General features: G+C 40.6%; 1 protein-coding gene across 1 annotated transcript in view; it reads left to right on the top strand.

The window, feature by feature from the left end:
- Positions 1-19,803, top strand: part of Adamts12 (ADAM metallopeptidase with thrombospondin type 1 motif 12) — a 268,248-nt gene that overhangs the window by 85,108 nt on the left and 163,337 nt on the right. Inside the window, exon 3 of the mRNA XM_034523235.2 lies at positions 3,185-3,335. Coding sequence (XP_034379126.1) covers positions 3,185-3,335 — 151 coding nt within the window. The remainder of the gene's footprint in view (positions 1-3,184; positions 3,336-19,803) is intronic.

The following is a 19,803-nucleotide window of genomic DNA, read 5'->3' as shown; positions in this document are numbered from 1 at the left end:
CCATGCCAGCCCCATGCTTCAAAACCCCACGGTTTTTGGGGTGCCCATCAGGCAAATCCCCACTTTGCCACCACGCCTTTCTCTCTTGAACCCAGTCAAGTTGTCACAAGAAGAAAAATAGCACACAAACTTAGTTCAGAAAGAATGATAACTCAATATCTGGGCTCAACAACTACAATGCTAATCTTGTAAGCCATACTAAATCTAAATTATTGGTGGCGAATCTTGGTGGATTTGCCATAAGCCAGAAGACACTAGTAGCTACATCTTGTCCTACTGCTTACCTGTCCAAAAAGGACCCTCTCTCTCCTCTTCCCCTCTTCCCTATCCAACCCGGAAGTTGCTCTTATTTGCCCAGTGATTGGCTCCTTTATTCATTAGGGGATTGGTTCACAAGAAGTCACCTGAGTACTTAACTCACTCCTTATCTGCAGCCCCTCCCAGGAGAGCAGAATTAACATAAAAAATACAAACAGCACCAGGCCCATCCACAACACTCGTGTGCCATTTTTTCTCCTTTTTCAAGATCCTTGTACATGGGGTCTTGCAGCAAGCTGCCCTACCTGTGCACGCACAGGCCTTTCCTTACCCTCCACTGTTACTCTCTGGAGATTTCCTCCAGCTTCTGTGAACTATTGAGATAGATTTCTCTGTGCGTGCTTATAAGGATAACCCTGTGAAGGAATGCAGATGTAAAGAAACTTTTAGAAAAACCTGTGGCTTTCAGGCCTTCCTGTTCTTCTCGCTTACCGAATGTGCAGGCCCTCCTTAGAGTTCTTGTTTCTTCTCCACCATTTGAATTGAAAATCTGAGTCTGAAGAACTCCTGCTTAGCCCTTCTCAGTGGATTTGTAATTGTTTCCTTGAGGGACATTAATATTTAGGTTGATAACAGCACACAAATGATCACAGGGCCCAGGCTCTCTGAGGAGCCCTGGCCTTTTGCTTGGTTTCTGTAGCTCAAATGAGTCTCATTAATGGCAGGCAGGCTTTCTTCTCTCTTGTTGGTCTCTGATTCACGGCAGAAATAGAGCCAAATCTCTGTAATGCATGAAGTCTGTTTCCACTATCTTATTACAATTACTTGATCCTGCTCTCTCGGTCTCATCAGTGCTTCCTGTCACAGAAGTTCTCAGACAAAGCTACAGAGAAAAGAGTGCCACATCTCCTAGGAAATGTCAGAAAACAAAAACAAATCTGAGGTTAAAAGTACAATATCTTGTAGGCTACTTCCACACATCTCCTCTCGCCTGATTCGCCAATGGCTTGTAAAGTAGTCAGCATTGCTGCCTCTTGCCGATGAGGAAGGGCACTGTGGCTCAATGGTTTGAGCTACTCAAGGTCACACAGCTATTTTTCACAACTCAAGAGTAGAGAACTTTTATCTTCCTCTTATTCTTCATATGAAGATATTCTGAGGTTAGCAATCAAAATAAGAAGCCCAATGGTATAGTTAGTGTTGAGGTCTGACTATATTATTGTCTACACTGATAGGTAGTAGAAGACAAATAGGTATAGTCTTAATTAGGGTTTCATGGCCAAGGCAACTCTTATAAAAGAAAACATTTAACTGGGGCTGGCTTAGAGTTTCAGATGTTTGGTCCATTATCATCATGGCAGGAAAACATGGCGGCATGCAGTTGGACATGGTGCTGGAGGAGCCAAGAGCTCTACATCTTGATCCAAAGGCAACCAGGAGAGACTGTCTTCTGCTGGCACCCAGAAGGTGGCTTCTCTTCCACACTGGGTGAAGTTTGAGCATAGCAGGAAACTTCGAAACCCACCCCGCTGTGACACACTTCCTCTCACAAGGCTATGTCTCCTCCAATAAGGCCTCCTCATAATGCCATTTCCCATGGGCCAAGTATATTCAAACTACCGCATTCCACTTCCTGGTAGTAGCTTTCTTTGATAGGCATTCCATGACTCTGGCATCTCTAATATCTTGGGATCTTCAAGGCAACTTCAACTTCACTGCTTCTTGTTCCAATATTTGGGATCCACATATTATCTCCTGGGCTCTTTTGGGTCACTTTTTGAGCTTTACCTTCTGTAGCACTCTAAGCTCAGGTTGATCCACTCCACTTTGCTGCTGTTCTTGGTGATCATCCCATGGTATTGGCATCTCTAATACACTGGTTTCTTCCAGTGCAATTAGGTTTCACCAATAGCCAATCATAGGCTCTATTCACGGTGCCACGCCTCAGTTTCTTTGCATGACCTCGTCAGTCATCAGCTGTCAACTACTACTGAGGCTGCACCTTCACCAATGGCTTTCCATGGCTTGGGTTTGACCTCATTTCATTCCAGAGTCTGGAGTTCTTGAATAGGTGGCTTGATATAAAACTTCACACAGATCACCCAGAGTGAACTTTTTGTCTCATGCATGATGGGATTGGAACCTTAAGTGTTTGTTTTGTAGCTGAGATGACATCAAACTCATAATACTTCTGCATATGCCTTCAGAGTGCTAAGTATAACTGACATGTATCACCATGCTTGGCTGGCTAGGACTTTGATAAGTACCTCAAATGGATACCTGGAAGTTTTCTACATGGAACAAAAGAGTAGAAAGATATATACTTTCATATCAACCCCTTGGATTGAATTCCTCATGGACCAGCATTGTCAGATACAGAACTGATCCCCATAGCCATGAGTAAGAATGCTCTCTTTGTAAAGTGATAGAGAACTATCCAATAAATCAGACAGTCTTATGTTTGTTTCCTGAATGAGGCATTGAACACATTCAGGAAAGAAACTGGGTGACTGTATGGTCATATTATCACACGGAGACAAATGTTCTGTTATCAGTGGGTTGAGGTGCTTAGGCAGGGACTCCATGGGGGCAAGCAGAAGCAGGACCTTTATTTGTTATCTGTAAATGCCCCAGCAGTGGTGCTAAGGAGGATTCAGGAGCCTGAACGACTGCATATGACATTTTGGGCCTGTGTGAACATGTGGATGTATTTACTAGCATCTCAAAGGCATCTATGACAAATCATCTTATACTTATGATTACAAAGACATTCATGAGCCATCTGTTTTCCAACACCCAATGGCAGAGTTTGAGAGAGCTGTTTCTTGAATTCCCAGAGATTACCAAGGTCTATATAATGTTTCACTTTAGCATTCTTATTTGCAGACTTGATTCACGTAAACTCTCTCATTGAATATATTTACAGACTGGATTTTTCCATCTACCACATGGAGACTTTTTCATTGAGCCTGTTAAAAAGCATCCACTGACCGAGGAAGGGTACCACCCTCATGTCGTATACAGGAGGCAGAGCTCCAGAACTCCAGAGACAAAGGAGCCCACCTGCGGATTAAATGGTATTGTGACTTCAACATCTTCCTAGATAAGGAGTTTTCTGTTTTGATTTTATTTTTAAGCATGAGCTCTTTGGTCAGGTCTGATTGGTATGACTGTATGCATGATAATTATGAATTCAAAGTCAGCCTGAGCAAATAGACTGAGCAGTCCTATCCTGCATTAAAGAAACAAAACCAAAAAGTCCTCTTCAGAATATCCCTGAAATAAGCAACTTAAAGAAGGAATGCTTTTTAAACAGTGACAATATGATATTACATTAGTGTTAGTGTAAACTAGTAACAAATAGCTGTCAGATCATCAAGCCCATATACGGAAGGCAGATTCAAATGTTTGATAATGATGTGTGAAGAGAAACTAAAAAGCTTATCAACACGTTATTAAATGATGAACTCAGTGTTGCTTCTGGCTACACTACGTTGTGTCTAATGTTGGCTGAGCCATGTTCTACACCCTCTGTTTGTCTGCCCCACCTGCCCTCCTGGGCCTCTAACAGTCTGCTCCCTGGCATCCTGTCCCCCACTCTTCCCTCAATGCTCTCTGTCCCCTGTCCCACTGCTCCCCTCCCCATCTGTGCCCTGTCCTTCTGCTCCCATTTCCCTGCCTCCCTGCCCCATGCCCCCTGTTCTGGGCATGATCTCAGTTGCTCCTTTCTTTCCTGCCCTGGGTAGTTAGGTGCTGGAGGAGTTAGGGGAAGGGAAAACTGCTATCAAAATATATTGCTTTTTTCTTGGCTTTAGAATGAATGTCAGCTGAAAACTATCCACTCAAATCTTTTCTCTCAAAGTAAATAGCCAGGATTGGCTATGAGACTATAAGTTTTCAATCCCATCAGAAATCCAGAATGACTGAGTTAACTGAAATTATGGGAAGCACAAAGCATAGCTTTTAAAACTTAGCCAATTTATAGAGACTGCTGAAACCTGGACAGTCCCTATACTACAAACCGTTGGAGCATCTGGGTATTGGGTTACACTTCTGATTGAGCATTATCAAACTTACAAAGCCATTGATTAACATTTTAAAAAAATTGTATAAAAGCAAAAAGGAAAAAGAGGCATGGGATAGGGGTTTTCTAGGGAGGGGAAATGGGGAGAGAGGATGGCATCTGAAATGTAAATAAAATATTCAATAAAAAATAATAAAATAAAAAACAAATAAGGCTGCTATGAAAAAATATATTGCATGAAAAATTAATGAAAATAATGCATTTATCTTTCCTATTTTCAAAAAATTAAAAATAAAATGGCTTTCACAGATAAACTAACCCCAGTAATTTCCTGCAACCTCACATTTTCTTTCATGTGTAGAAAATAAAAACTATGCATAGGGCAACTCAAAAATTGGAACATTTTCTTAAATATTGTATTGTCTCCATTTCTTCAGAGGGAAAACTAACAATGCCATAAAGAAAAAAGGAACAAAAGAACTAGTATTATTTTGTCTTAAATATCTGCAAGCCTCAAAGGGGAAGTGAGTGACGGAGTTGAAGCAGAGGCTCCTGGGCAGAGCCACTGAGGACGACAGCTCTGTAGTCCGTGCACAGAAGGGTGAGAACCAAGTGTGCAGGCTTCACACAGTGTAGAAGGATGAGGGGCTTATGTGCATGCCTCATAGTAGTCAATGCATGGAAGGACAAGGGGCTTGTGTATACACTTCATAGAAACATTCCCGTGATTTCTCTCTATAGTCACAGTGGTGAATGTAAGCAACAGGAAATGTCTAAATATGGAATGTTTTATGCATAAAATCAAATGGTGGCTTCAGTTCCTTAACCCTAGTAAGTGTTTGCAGCTGGGTTCTACATTTATGTAATTTACTGTGTAAATCTTGTGGCAAGCATGACAAGAAAGGAATACACCAATCATGTGGCTGATTGGATTGCCAAAAGTGTCAGTCCACGTAATCTCGATGTGAAATTAAAGATGCTGTTTTTCACAAACCCAATCACTGGGTAATCACCCCACTCCTATTACGGTTTGGGTAAGGGAGAATGTGTTGCCTGTAGGGATTTATAGATTTAAAATGGAATCTAAGGTCTAGGTTATCGGCATAACTAAGAGAATTACTAGGACAATAGGTGAATTTGTCTGGATGGTTCTTAACTAGTGCAATAGGTGCATTTGTCTGGATAGCTGCTTAGTGCATGAGTGAAAACTATCCCCCACCCACCCACCCACCTTGAACACATGAACTCCCTGTTGAAGATGGGCTAAATACAATGCAATGAGGGGCTAGAGAGATGGCTCAATAGGTGAGGGTACTTGCTGCTCTTGCAGAGTACTCAAGTTCTGCCCCCAACACTCACATGGTAGCTTAAAACTGTCCATAACTCCAGTGCCAGGGGACATTGTATCTTCTTCTGGTGTCTAAATGTAATATACATACACACATGTATACATGCATACATACTTTCATACATGACAAACACGCACAGATGAATCTTTTAAACAATGAACTGCTTATAGGAAACATTTAGTCATGCAGGAAGAAGGAAAGATAGTTAAGAGTGAGATTAGTGAGATTTACAAATATCACAGACAATAACACAATTTTGAAACATGTCAAATTATTTCACATGGTGTTTTTAGGAAGACCCTAAGACGCTGCAATTGTAAGTCTTTCCTCAATAACTCCCTTCTTAGAATGATCTTCCTATTGTGAACTTCTCTAAAGATATTCTAAGACTATGAAGGACACTTTTTTTCTGCTTTAGGGTTTCTCTCGGTGTCAGGATTGATTGGCTGTGCTCACAGGGACTTTGACAGTGCCCAGTAAAGCCTCTTCCAATGAGGCAGCAGCTGTGGCTAAGAGAAGAGAGATGGTTTGCAAAAGCATCGAATTGGTTAGTATCAGAGCACAGCCAGGTTTGCAAGCCACAGTTTTCTATTCCCCTGACTTTGGGCTACACTGGTACCCACCTTTAAGCTTTCTTTCAGTGTTAATCATGTTTCATCAGCTATTCTTGCAAGCTTTATTAGGCTGGTACATACAGACTCTTCTACCAAGTGTGTTAGGTGCAAACTAAAAGATCAGTAAACTGTTGAAATGAAACCAATACAGACAGTATCGGGGGGCAGGAAGAAACCAGAGTGTATCAGTTTATGCTCTCGGTAGCACTAATAGAAAGAAGAGAGCGAATGAGTTTTTTCTAGATATCGAAGATGTATTTGTTGTCTTAGCCATCTCCTTTCCTGAAACAGTACTGTTTAAACGACAGTTGAAGTGATTCGGGAATATCTAATGAGCTCATACACAGTCTCAAGCTACACAGACAGTAGGATTCTTATAATCTTGATAGAAAGAAATGTATTTGGTATTTGCTGAACTAGACAACAGTAGTCTTCTTATTCCGTGCTCTCCTCCTCAGCTGACATTAAAATGCACCCTATGCTTAGGTTGACTGCAGCCACGAGGCTGAAGAGTTGCCTTCTGAGTCTCTAATGTGCTTCAACAGAAAAACAGATGAACTCTTTTACACTAAAGTCCGACCCTTTGCCTTTTTTTTATTTCCCACATAGAAAGTTGCAGGAGATTTTGCAGCCCATGTCAGGATTATAGTGTCATGGTACCCTGGTTTTGATTTGATCATGGTTAACTGCTTCCTCAATCTCTTGTGCTGGAGTTGTCTGTTTTTCTGAGTTCTTGTTGAATCCTGCTGTATTTTATATGTTCTCCAAGCTCAACTTTCTGGAATCTATGCTAAATGATTGGAAATATGAAAGCTTTATGCTTTCCTTTAATCAGTAAAGATGAGCTCCTTTGTCTTCACATTGTTGTTGAGATGCAGTTACACCCAGGGCATGAGTAACTGTTGGGCAGAAATGTCTGAGATGCTGCAGAAGCTCTTATTAAGCAGATGACAGTAGCTGCGGGGTTGTATTTGGCATGAAGTCATCCTGGCAGAGAAAACCAGAGTTTGATTTCACTCATCAGGGTTTCAGGCTGCAAACACCTAAGCTTCTTCCTGGCATGCAAGCTTGTTTTCAAATACATGCAATTATCCCACAAATGTCTGCTGGGTATCTCCTTTATGCCAGATGTTTTCCTGAGCTTTGTGGATACAGTTGTGAATAGTGTACAACTCCTGATATAAAGCTGGAAGCTTGGATAAAGGGTGTTCGTAAGGAAGGGTCTAGTTCTGGCATGGCCTTACCTTCATAACCTATGAAGAGATGTGGAAAATTAGGACACATATTAGGTTTTTGTTACTCTACATCATGCTTATACCAGAACAGCGAGCCATCATTCATTAATTTTTTTCTGTAGCAGGATACTTCATTTTGTAAGCCTTCTACACTTGATCCAGTCTTGAGTGTTTTCAAACTACTTGCAGGATGTGTGTGTGTGTGTGTGTGTGTGTGTGTGTGTGTGTGTGTGTATGTGTGTATGTGTGTGGACATACATGTGTGTGTGTGTGTATTATGTTGCATAGACCACTCTTGTTTCTGTTTCTTAGTGTAGGTTGATAGAGATTTCAACCCACCTGTAGATGTTCTGTGAGTTTATTCTCCTATTAAGTGGAATAAAATTAATAACACACAGAATATCTAGATCTAAGATTCCACCAGATGATGCATAATTTCATTCCAAAGTTAATGTTCAAGAACACAATCGAGATAGTCTAGTGTGCTATATCTTATAAAATTTATGGTATTCTCTCTTTTGGATTGTATCAGTCTGCTAGATAGGAAGTGTGTGTGTATATATACATATACATATACATATGCATATGCATATACATATACATATACATATACATATACATATACATATACATATATAATTTAGGTTCTCAACATGGGTCACAGCCCCAAAAAACATCAGAAAACACAAATATTTGCATTATTATTCATAACAGTGGCAAAATAACAGTTATGAAGTAGCAACAAAAATAATTTTATGGCTCACGGTCACCACATGAGGAACTATCAGATGGTCACAGCATTAGGAAGGTTAACAACTACAATACTACAGCACCTTGATCACTTTCTTCCATGTCCTAAGAACTAGTACCCAGTTGGCCACACATTTATGTCTTTCCAGTTAGTCTCTAATCTGACTTACAACCTATGTGGGCGTAAACATGTCTCGTTTCTCCAGGGTAGAAGTGGGGAGAAATAGACATCCCAGATTAGCTGCAAATGCCATGCAGTCAGGATTTAACCAGAGAAACAAAGCCAGCAGGAAATATATCTTGAGTTATTTGTTGCAAAGAAATGACTTGAGCAACAGTAGACATGAGTCTTGTAAATGGCCAGTCTATGAACAAGCCGGCACAAAGGGCAGGCTGGGACTGCTGTGCCCAGGCTGAAGCGGCTGTCCACATGTAGAATGTTCCTTAGAGAAGCTCTAACTCTATTTATAAGGCCCTTCAATTAGTTGAAGCAGATCACTAGATTATTGAGGATCAATGCCTTTCCTTAGAGTTACCTGATAATGAATCTTAGTCACGTCTGCAAATGCCTTCACAGCAACCCAGAGAGTAATGGTGGATGACAGGGCTGGGGACCTGCCTCACCATGGTGATATAAAAGATGATTATAAAACTACATCTTTCGTGTGTCTCTCTGGACTTTGTTTTTTTGGAAATTGATAATTTTTTTTGTTCTCTATATTTGGTATCTGGAAATTCCCCCTTTTCATGCTTTAAGGTTGTGATGCACTTAATGCTGGGGAGAATTTTTCAAAATATCCAGCCCACCTTATTGCAAGACAACGAAGTCTCAGGTAGTTACTTGAAAGTTTTTATGTTGTCTTTTCAAAATGATATGTACAGAAACTATTAAATGTTAACTAACAAGCTATAACTAGTGGATATTAACAATAGCTCACTGTGTTATGTAGCATATTGGATCACTAATTTGGTAAATCAGAACAAAGCTTTGAACTTGCAAGTGTTTATATCTTGTTCTGAGTTAATGGATACGCAGTGAGCAGAAAACTCTAAATGACCTCTGCATTATGTGTTGAGTCTAAATGTTCTCAGTAGGCACACAATTGGTTTACCTTGGATTTCACATACTTTCCCGAAATCTTGTCATAGATTTCTTGAGGAGGAATCCTCCTGTTTTTGGAGGATTCATCCATTTGGAATGGATCCACAGTACTTCATGTTCTGTTTTATTAAGGCAGCACAGTTAAAGGAGAGTTGCTGTAAGTGTTATTTATTTTTATTTATTATTTCTTTATTTTATTTTAAGTCTATAAGTAGCAGATGCATGTACAGCCACACATGTGATCTGCTTTAAGAGCTAGTAGGAGTTTTGGGAAAGTACTTGGGGGTATTTACTAATAAAAGGAATGAGGAGACTGAGAAATATTTAATTCATGAGTTCCTAGTAATAAGATTATTCATTTTACTTTACAATAAGCAGATTAAATGGCAACTCTTGTGGGTTTGTTTGGATAATAAACTTTATAGCCAAGACTTTGGGAACTCAGAGAGCCAGAGGCTAGGCCAGAGTTGCTCTAGACTGCTGACATGTTGATTTTCAAAGTACAAGCTTTCTTCATTAACTAGTTCCTACAGTGACAGTTCTTTCTTATGTTTCCTCAGTGCTGGTCAGTCCATTGCCTTGTTTCTTCATCATTCCAGCTGTCAAGGATTCTGGGCTCCACACAGGAAACAGCTCCTGTAGAAGCTCTGCTGCTCTGCTCATTGTTTCTCCAGGATGTGCTATGCTAGACATGAGCTATCAAAGAGGCTGAGACTGTATTCAAGGACTGATTTTAAAAAGGCTGGGAGCACAGAGGGATGCATTCTGGGTCGGAAGGATTCTCTCCTAGTCAGTGTAACAACAATCGTTTTGGCTGATGGACGGTCCTTTGTGAGGCTAAGCCATCCCAATTCCGAAGAAACACTCACTGAAAGATTAGCCCGTCTGACCAGTCTGGCACTTCCCCAATTATGATGAGATCTGAATCAGCGGCTCTTCTATTTGCAGCCAGTTGTGCTTGACGTAAACAAATGAGTGAAGATTCACTTGGGTCGGTTTCAGAATTGTCAGTGAGGAAGAGAAGGCAAGATGGTGTACAGCAGCCCACATCATGTAGCCAGGAAGCATGGCAAGGGATACAGGAAGGAGTCAGGACAAGATGGACATAGCCCTAGTGATCATATGCCTCCAACGAGGTCCCACTTCCTGCCTTTCTCTGCCTTTCAACGTCACAGCATGAATCCATCTGGGTGTCAATCATTAGGTCAGAGCCTCCGTCATCTCTGAAAATGCCTTCATAGTCACACCTGGAAGTATGCTCTTCTGTCGAGAGTTATTCTCGACACAATAAGTTTAACAATTATGTTTAGCTCTCACGTAGAATTTGTTTTTCTACACTTCTCAAGTCTGCTCAGTCATGAGGCCGCCAGTGACCCTACTTGGAAAACCATATCATCCTAAACAAACAATGAAACAAACAAACCAAATAGCTCAACTTCTAGCTTGAAATCGGTGTCCAATAGCCTTGGTGTGGTTTCCTTTGTAGAACCCACATGCTTGCTCAGCCAACCCACATTGTTACCTAGTTTTATTAGTTTTAGTACCTAGTAGGTTTCTAAGCAACCCACCTTCCCTAAAGCCTTACAGTGGGCTTCAGCATCTTCTGGCTCTCATTTAGAATACTACCTCAGCCTCCTAACTGGTCATTCTGCTCTTGTCTTCTCTCACTGGAAGCCAGTTTCTAAAACATCAGTCAGATCATCTTCCCATTGCCAAAGAGGCCTTTCCACAGGTCTGGGACAATGGCTTTCTGAAACATTTTAGGAAGTACATCTTAGCGATGCCCTGTTTGTCTTTCCGGATTCATCTCGTGTGTTATGTTGAACTTACTTTCCTTATTCAAAAACCTCAAGCTTCTGCTTGTCTGCCGTCCTTGCGCTTACAGTTTCTCTGACTGAGCCTGGTTCTTTGTGTTACTTTTATCTATCCATTATAAAACCTTAGGTATACCAGATGACTCGACATCACCAGCATTGTTGTGCCCACCACAGGCTCCATCCTGTGATGAGTTTGCCTGTTTGCTTCTGTATATAGTAAGCTCACTGAGTCAGGAATTGCATTTGCTAATTCCCACACATGTTCCAAAGACCTAGCAGAATCCTTGTCTGGGAAGAGAACTGAAAAGTATTCACCTTGCAAGCATTTAACTTCCAGATTCCCTATACTGTATGACACATACACATTTTCTCTTTGTGGAACTGATTTAACTCTGAAAAAAGCTCACACTTTCTTAAAGAAAGTGTCCATGATATCAGGAGCCTCCTGATAAGAAATAGCACATACCAACTTAAGATTTTTTTTCATTCTCTCTCTCTCTCTCTCTCTCTCTCTCTCTCTCTCTCTCTCTCTCTCTCTCTGTATGTGTGTCTGTGTCTGTGTTTGTGTGTCTATATGTGTGTGTAAGTGTAGGTGCACATGTTTGCACGTGCTCAGGAAAGCCAACAGACAACCTTGAGTGCCATTATTTACACGTCATATAGCTTTCTTTCCTGAGATGAAGTCACCTGTGGACTGACTTAGTCACTGAGTATATTAGAGTAGTCAACTGCTGACCTACCTGTCTGCCTCTCCAGTGTTGGAATTATAAATGTATCACCACCATACCTGGCTTATTTTACATGGTTTTGGGAGCTGGGATTGAGATGTTTCCTCTTGGAACACAAGCAATTTACCAACTGAACAATCCCAGAGACATTATGATTTTTATTTATTTATTTTTTAAGAAACAGTAAACCTGTGGAGGGGTAGTCGGATGGCTATTGATCAGACAGATAAAGATGAGTAACTGCATGTACTTCACAAACTACTTATACCTAGCACGAGACATTCAAGCTGCTGCAGCAAATGAAATCCTGGGTCAGGCAGAAGTATGGGGAGGGAACCTCAAGAGCATCTTCCAGCACAGAGGAGCAGATGTATGTGGGTTGTGGGTGAGGAGAATTGAACTGGACTAAGGCAGAGCCTTGGAAGACAAACTAGAAGTAAGATCCTGGTGGCTCAGCTGCTGACCACAGCAACCCTATAAAATAGTAATGACCTCTGAACCTAGACTATTCATAGCTGTCAGGTTCCTGTGGGCCATAGAACAGATTCTCATCCAGAGCTAGCCTTGCAGTCAACATCTTGGCATGCTTCTAGTTCCGTTCAAATGCTGCCCACCATGGTTTCCCTTTCCTCACCTTGGATTGCCTAGGAGGACTGCTGCTGCTCGTCCTGCTTCAGCTCCTCCTGCATCAGCTCCTCCTGCATCCTGGCCTTCTACCTCCTCTCAGATTACATTCCTCTTCCTTCTTTGCCTCCCCAGTGTTCATCTTGCACTGAATGCTTTTTCTGCTTGCAAAAATCCTTGCAGATGTCTGTATACTTTTAGGCTACCCAAATGCTTTCTCAAAAGCACTCAATCAGAGAAGCCTTCCTTGATCACCACCCAAGATACCTTTGCCTCCACCACTTTGTAAATCCTTTATACTGTTTAATATCTCTAGTGATTACCCAATGCTCTTTGTTCATGTGGCCTTCTAATATCCAGAATGTAGTTTTGTGTGGGAGAATACTTCTTTCCTTCTGTTCTCTGCAATGTTATCAGTTATGGGACAAAGCCTGCCATCCCGAGCACCTGGTAAATGTTAGACAAATGAGTAAGTAGTGAATGAATCATACTTTATTAATAATTATGCCTCGGAACTTGTATTTCATTTCCATCTTGAGAGACAGCATTGCACGGAGTGTGGCCTTCTATTTACTGATTGTTTCTTTGATACATGTTTGCTCACCAGATGGATCTGTGTTGTGCAGTGAGAGACTGCAGGTGTGAATAGACACAGGTCAGGCCTGAGCTGGGGCCAAACATTACAACTCTACCATGAGTCCCCAAGTTAAAGCAAAAGTGGTCTCTTGGCAGCAATTAATGTTAACTGTGTGCTTGGCCCATGTTCTGATTAATGACAGTGTTTGAGAAAACAAGCATTTCCACCCCCACACAGTCCCGTTCTGTGGAGCAGCTGGAAATCCCATAAATCACCATGGCATTGTTTCTTCAGAGGGAGGAAAGTATACTTGTTAGATTTGAGGTAAAATATTTAAGAAAATTATCAATGTGTTCTATGTTTCAAGCTTTCTGTACAAAAACAAAGGAATGGATTCTTAGGGGATGTTCTGAACCAACTTGCTAAAGCTTAGAAAGTTCTGAAATATTTTTACTTTGTTTTTAATGTCATTGCTTGACTTTTTTTTTCTTCAAGAAATGTTAATTTAGCTAGGTACAAGAACCCTGAGCATGTCCAGTTGGACCGTGCCCTCATAGACTTACCAATAGCTGAGAAAGAATGGAGAAAACATTATAAAAACCAAACATAAAATATTGTGACCTGCTATGAGTGTGTATCGGAAGAGTTGGGTGTAGCCAATGGGGTCCTCTCATGACATGGACCTAGAAATAAAAGAGAAAACTGGTTCTGAGGAAGTCATTTTGCCTATGATCACGTCTGTCGAATTTCTCATCATTTAGAGAATCATGCTCTTTGTGAACCAAATAATAGGTTGCTATACATACGCCTTGACAGTCAGCTCACTGTATCTGTTTTCTGCTACCTCCTGCTTTCCCAAGTCAGATTCTCAAGCACTTTCTGTGTGGCCCTTTGGCTCTTGGTTTATTTTGGACTCTTCCTCTCTGCTCCCTCTGATCCTGGTAACACTCTAGGACAATGATCAGGTTTCACAAGGCAGTCTGTGTTGTATCATTGCGTTTCCAAGATAACAGGGCACATGTGTGGGGAGGATTGAGATTGAACAAAATGCTCTTCTGGCTTAGAGCAGGGCATGGCAGGCATTTCCACACATCCCAAGCTGGGATGTAGCAGGTAATTAGGTGCACCTCTCTCCTGTATTCTGTCAAGGTATGTTCCAGAGCAGAACAAGAATTTCTCTGAGGGTTGTCCCTCTGTTGGCTTGCAGTGGGAGCTCACTGTAGAAAGGTTGACTGACTTCCCTGCCGAGGCCTTGTGTTTTATTTTACACTGTGTTTTGAGTGCTGTATGTTGGTTTTCCCCCAGAATAGTTTACTTACAAAATCCCAAGTATATTTAGTGCACATTACTGATATGCCTGAGACTGCTATGTAATAGAAAGTGATTCTTATTATATAGCCATATGTATAGTCAGAGATAGTCTTACGTATGTATAGACACATGCATTTGGATTTTCCTGTTTTAGATAAATGAACTGGAAATTGTGAAAGCTACATCCGGTCCCACCTCAGCCATTCTCTGGGTTAGTCGAATGGCATAAAACCTGCCCTCCATTTCCTCATCGGTGATATGAAAGGGTAGAAAGGCAGGTTCTCTTAAGTGTGATAAGTCATGACTTTCTGCTTCTACTCTGCAGTATCGAGAAACAACGTCTTGGTACACTTTACTCAATCTGGTGTGATAGCAAGTGGATTTGTAACAGCCAATACTTTTTAATACCTTTCAATACCTCTCCTAGAGCCACAAATCTGACTCCTAGGTCTGCTGCCAACTTACCTTAAACCCTTAGCTCAACCCAAACATCCACTCTGAAAACAGGTGCACAGGCCATGCTTCCAGGCTCTTCCAGAGAGAGGAGTCTGAGTATGGCACTGCAGCCACAGAGCCCCACTTTCTTAGAGCATCTCTCTTCCTCCCTGTTATACTATGTGTCCATTCCTCTTGACCCCCATATACATACCAGATTTCTTTAGAAGTTTTGGAGTCCAATATTCAAAAAGACCTTGTATGTACTTGAGTCTGAAACAGTAGTACTGTTAGTTGACACCCAAGACCTGGTGTTTCATCTAAATTTTACCCCATTCTACACAACTTTCAGCACTGAGATAGAGATGTATCTTCTGGGATGCTCCAGCACCTGGAGGACCTCTAGCTGTATGAGTATAGTTAGGTATGTGTACATGTGCTGTGCTTCTATATGGGTGCATATGTGTGGTATGTGTGTTTTGATGTATGCTATATGCTTTTATGTATGTGGTATATATGCTTGCCTACATGCTTATGAGGATGTCTTTATTTGGGTGTGTATTAAGGGATGCATACTTGCATGTGCACATATGTGTGGAATGTCTGTTTCTGTGTTTATATTTGATGCGTACATCCAGACGTGGTATTTATGCGTTTGTGTTTAAATGTGTGTCATCTATGTGTATGTATGTCTGTGTAGAGATGTTTTGGGTGTAGATGTATTTAGAAGCATATCACATCCTCGCACATCACATCAGTGACTCCAGGAGGCAAAGGTGGCTTGCTCAAACTGTGACGATTCAGGATTTTGTGGAAAGTCTTTCCATTCTGTTTTGAATGCATCATGTTGAAAACCTCATGTGGTCTCCCAGTTGACACAGGAGTTCTTTGTTTAATCTAAGATGGAAGAGAGAGAGTCCAAATCCCTAGAACAGAAAGGCTTTCCCTGGCTGGAGGAGTGTGCTAAGACTAATGTCAATGTCAACCTTGCAGCAACTGTTAGTCCTGGCCTGCAGCTATTGAAGATTCACTGCTGCTAAACGGACAAGGGACAGAAGCAGAGCCTATTGTCAGTGAGTTACCTTCTGCCCACTCCATCCACTGTTACCAGATCCTCTAGAACTGTAACTCTTGCTTTTGAGTATCTCTTCCTAATTGGGTCTGCAACCCTTGCGTCCCCAGGATTCTCTTCATTTTTCTTCAGCCAGGTGCACGCCATGACATAAAACTGATCACCTAGATGTTTCCTTGTTGTTAAATAGTATGCAGTGGACAGGCAGGTGAATATATCTGGAATCCAGGACAGGGCAGATGATGGAAGACTCAAGAGTTGAGAACAAAAAGTTCTCTTCTTAGCTCTCTAAAGATTTAACTCTGTTTTGCTCCCAAGTCTAGGGCATGTATAGCAGGCATCAAAGTCTCTTTTAAGTTGCATACTTGCATCTCTGGGACCAGCTCAAATGGAAGGCCACTATCAGCTTTGGGAGAGAAGAGAGGCTAAAGCTTTCCCCAGCTCCTGGGCTCAAGATGTTTTAATCTTTAAATTATAATACCAAAAAGATCAAAGGACAGTTCTGCTAAAGACAGAACAGTGTGTTTTTTTTGTTTTTTTTCTTTTTCTCCTCCCTCATGGTTCAGGGTCTGAGAATGTTGCTCAGAAGTAGCAGACCAGGGTTTGCATCTTTGCATCCAAAGGGACAGGGCTCTTTCAACCCTGTATGTGATCCCATTCTACACAACTTTCACTAGTACTGAGATTGAGATGCGTCTTCTGGGATGCTTTCTCGAGCCCTCGGAGGACCTCTAGCTGTATGAGTATAGCCGAGTCCACAGTAGTTTAATGTGAAGGCTCGGCAGTGGAAACAAAGAGCTTCAAAGCCACACTAGCTGGAGGATCTCGGAGCTAGACAACTCCCTACTCCTGTTTCTCCCTATCGTGATTTCTCCTGTCTATCCTGTGGATACTGAGAGGTTTACAGTTCTAGCACAGATAGACGAGGTGAGATGGAGTCAATGAAGGCCTTGGCCTCCCAGTTCCTGGGTTGTTGTTCCTAATTCTAGTACCCTAAATAATCCAACAGTCTTCTTGTGCCTACCTGACAAACTCCTTTGTTGGTGAGAGTCATATGAAGCTGTTTGTTGTTTTATCCATCCCAGCCAATAGAGTTTAGCTGGGAATGTTATTTTCCTTGCACTTGCAGAAACATGAGTTTGATTTCCGCAACTTCCTAGAAACATTACTGTGGGTATTCTGAAATGCAGATATGTAAGCAAAATGATGTTTAGATTTTTGTGGCAAAAAACTACACATATACACAAAACAGGTACATACATATCTTCTGATATATCTAGATAGATAGATAGATAGATAGATAGATAGATAGATAGATAGATACATAGATAGATAGATAGATAGATAGATAGATAGATAGACAGATAGATAGAGATATAGTTATATAGTCTTGATCTTTTTAAAGAGTGACTATTCATAATGGTGTGCATGTTTTCCAGAGTCCTTTCTGTCTTGCACAGAAACTCTACATCCAGTAAACGACTTCCCATCTCCCCTTCCCCAACCCTGGCAACCACCCTTCTCTAATGGCAAGAATTTTAAAACACATTACAGACCTTAGAGCTTTGCATAAGGCCACTGAAGGCTTAAGCTAGAGTAGAGTGGTTAATGTTTCATAGAGCGTCTTGCAGATCAATCCAGGAAAGGCAAGTTCTTCTGATGTTCTTTCTTCTGCTGCAGCTGCTTATCCACATCAGAGACATATTTGTGTGAGACTACAAAGTGCTAAGAAGAAGGACCATCTGAGTTTGCTCTAGCAAAGAGATTGTCTTATTTTCAGTTGTTCCCTTGGTTTCTTAGCTCCCAGAGGGACACATACTGGAAGATGGTTATGGGACTGATTTTTCATCTCCTGGAATATTACATAAGTCTTTTGTAGTAAAAACAAAAACGAAAACAGGACACATCTTACAGAATAACATAATGTGAAGATGCCAAGAGGCATGTAAGAGTTCTTGGAGGCAACTGACAGCTAAATAACTCCAGGAATATGGGCAGAGGCCGTGAGGATATGCTGCTGCTTTCCAGCAGATCCCTGGACAGAGGCTTGTGTGAGCAATGTTCTCCATGAATAGAACAAGACGGAAACTATTTACAACGGCTGGTAGTATGGGATCTTGGACTCCACTGGAAAGACCCAACAATGGTGGGCATCACTGGGAGAAGCCTTCCTCACATCTCTTATTTTCTAAGCACCCTGTACAGTACACATTTGGGTTATCCCTAATTGCTAAGAGTTGCATGCCTCAAGTCCAAATTAGTCTGGCTATTCTAACTTTTGACATGGCTATTTTTATTAAAAAACTACAAGAATTAATTCTTAAAATAACACCAAATAAAGAGCTTTCATTTTATCTCTTTACTTTTAAGTTGAAATTTTAAAATAATGTTTTTTTTATATTTTGAAAGTTTCAGGAATGCAAATAATTTATGAATTGTATTCGTATATGCCGGTATGTGTACGTCACCCACTATCACACCATTTGACTTTCCTGGGTCCTCCAACATACTCCCTCCCAGATTAATGTTTTCTCTTTTCTATAATTAATAACCTGCTGAGTCCAACCAGTGCTGCTTATATATACATAGTGTGTGTCTGTCTGTTTGTGAGGAGGTTTACTCTCAAAGGAGGGTGATCCCCAGCCTCTTAATAATAATCTGCTGGCAATAAAAATCAGCTAGAGGTGATGCCTCAAGTCACTCTCAGTTCATACTGGATTTTTGTTCAAGAACCACAACTGCTGTGAATTCATATGTATAACAATCATTCTATGTCCTAAAGATAGAATTCTTTTCTCCTCCTCATCCTCTGGCTCTTAATTCTTTCTGCTTCCTCTTCCATGATGGTTACTGAGCCTTGGATTTGGAGAGCTTGTTATAGAAGACCTACCTACAGTTAAGCATCAGAATCATGTATTCTATGCACTTTTTTCTATTATAAATATCTGCATTAACCATTACTCACTATTTAAAATGTAACAGAAACTTTAATTGGGTTACAAGATATTGTTTCACTATGACTCTTTCATACATACTTAGATTTGCTTCACTGTCTTTCCTCACCTTCTCCCAGCCTTCATTCCATCCCTCCCACCACTTAAACCTATCTACCCCAAATGTCTCCTCTCTATTACCATATTACCTGTGTTCTATCCTTTCTATCTTAAAGTATTCTCTTCAATGAATGTGTATAAAGAAGGAACTCTAGTAGAACATAGCTTCTTTTGGATATACACCCAAAAATAGCTAGGTTGTGTAGTAGCTCTTTTCTACTTTCTAAGAAATATCAATATTGATTTTTATAACAGCTGTACCAGTCTGTATTTTATAAACATGGATGAGCATTCTTCTTTCTCAACATCCACATGAATATGTCTTATCATATCTTTATAATATCCATTCTGAATAATATAAGATGGAATCTGAAAATAGTTATGATTTGTATTTTCCTGATGATTAATAATATCGATCACTTAAAAAATGTAGCATAATCATTGTATTTCTTTTTTATCAGCAATATTTTTATTTTAATTAAATTATAATTACATGACTTCCTGTGTTTCCCCTTTCCCTCTAATCTCTCCCATGCCCACTTTTCCCAGCACCCTCTCAAACTGATGACCTATTTTACTTGTGTATGTATTCTTTAAAGAATTCTCTGTTCAGATCTATAAGCTAGATTTTCTTGATGTATTGGTCTTTTTAAAAAGGATGTTCTTTATGAATTTTGAATCTAAAATTATAATCTTCTATTTATACATAGCTATGAAAGATTTTTCTCCCTTCCAGTGTGTTGCCTTTACACTCAGCTATTTAATTTGGTGTCCATGTGCTTTTTGGTTTTATGACAACTCATTTGTCAGTTGTTGATCTTGTTACTTTAAGGGTTTTCTCCATTTATGTTGCA

The sequence above is a fragment of the Arvicanthis niloticus genome, chromosome 19, assembly GCF_011762505.2.
Source record: "Arvicanthis niloticus isolate mArvNil1 chromosome 19, mArvNil1.pat.X, whole genome shotgun sequence".
NCBI classification, from domain to species: Eukaryota; Metazoa; Chordata; class Mammalia; order Rodentia; family Muridae; genus Arvicanthis; species Arvicanthis niloticus.
This window is presented reverse-complemented; position numbering and strand designations above follow the sequence as displayed.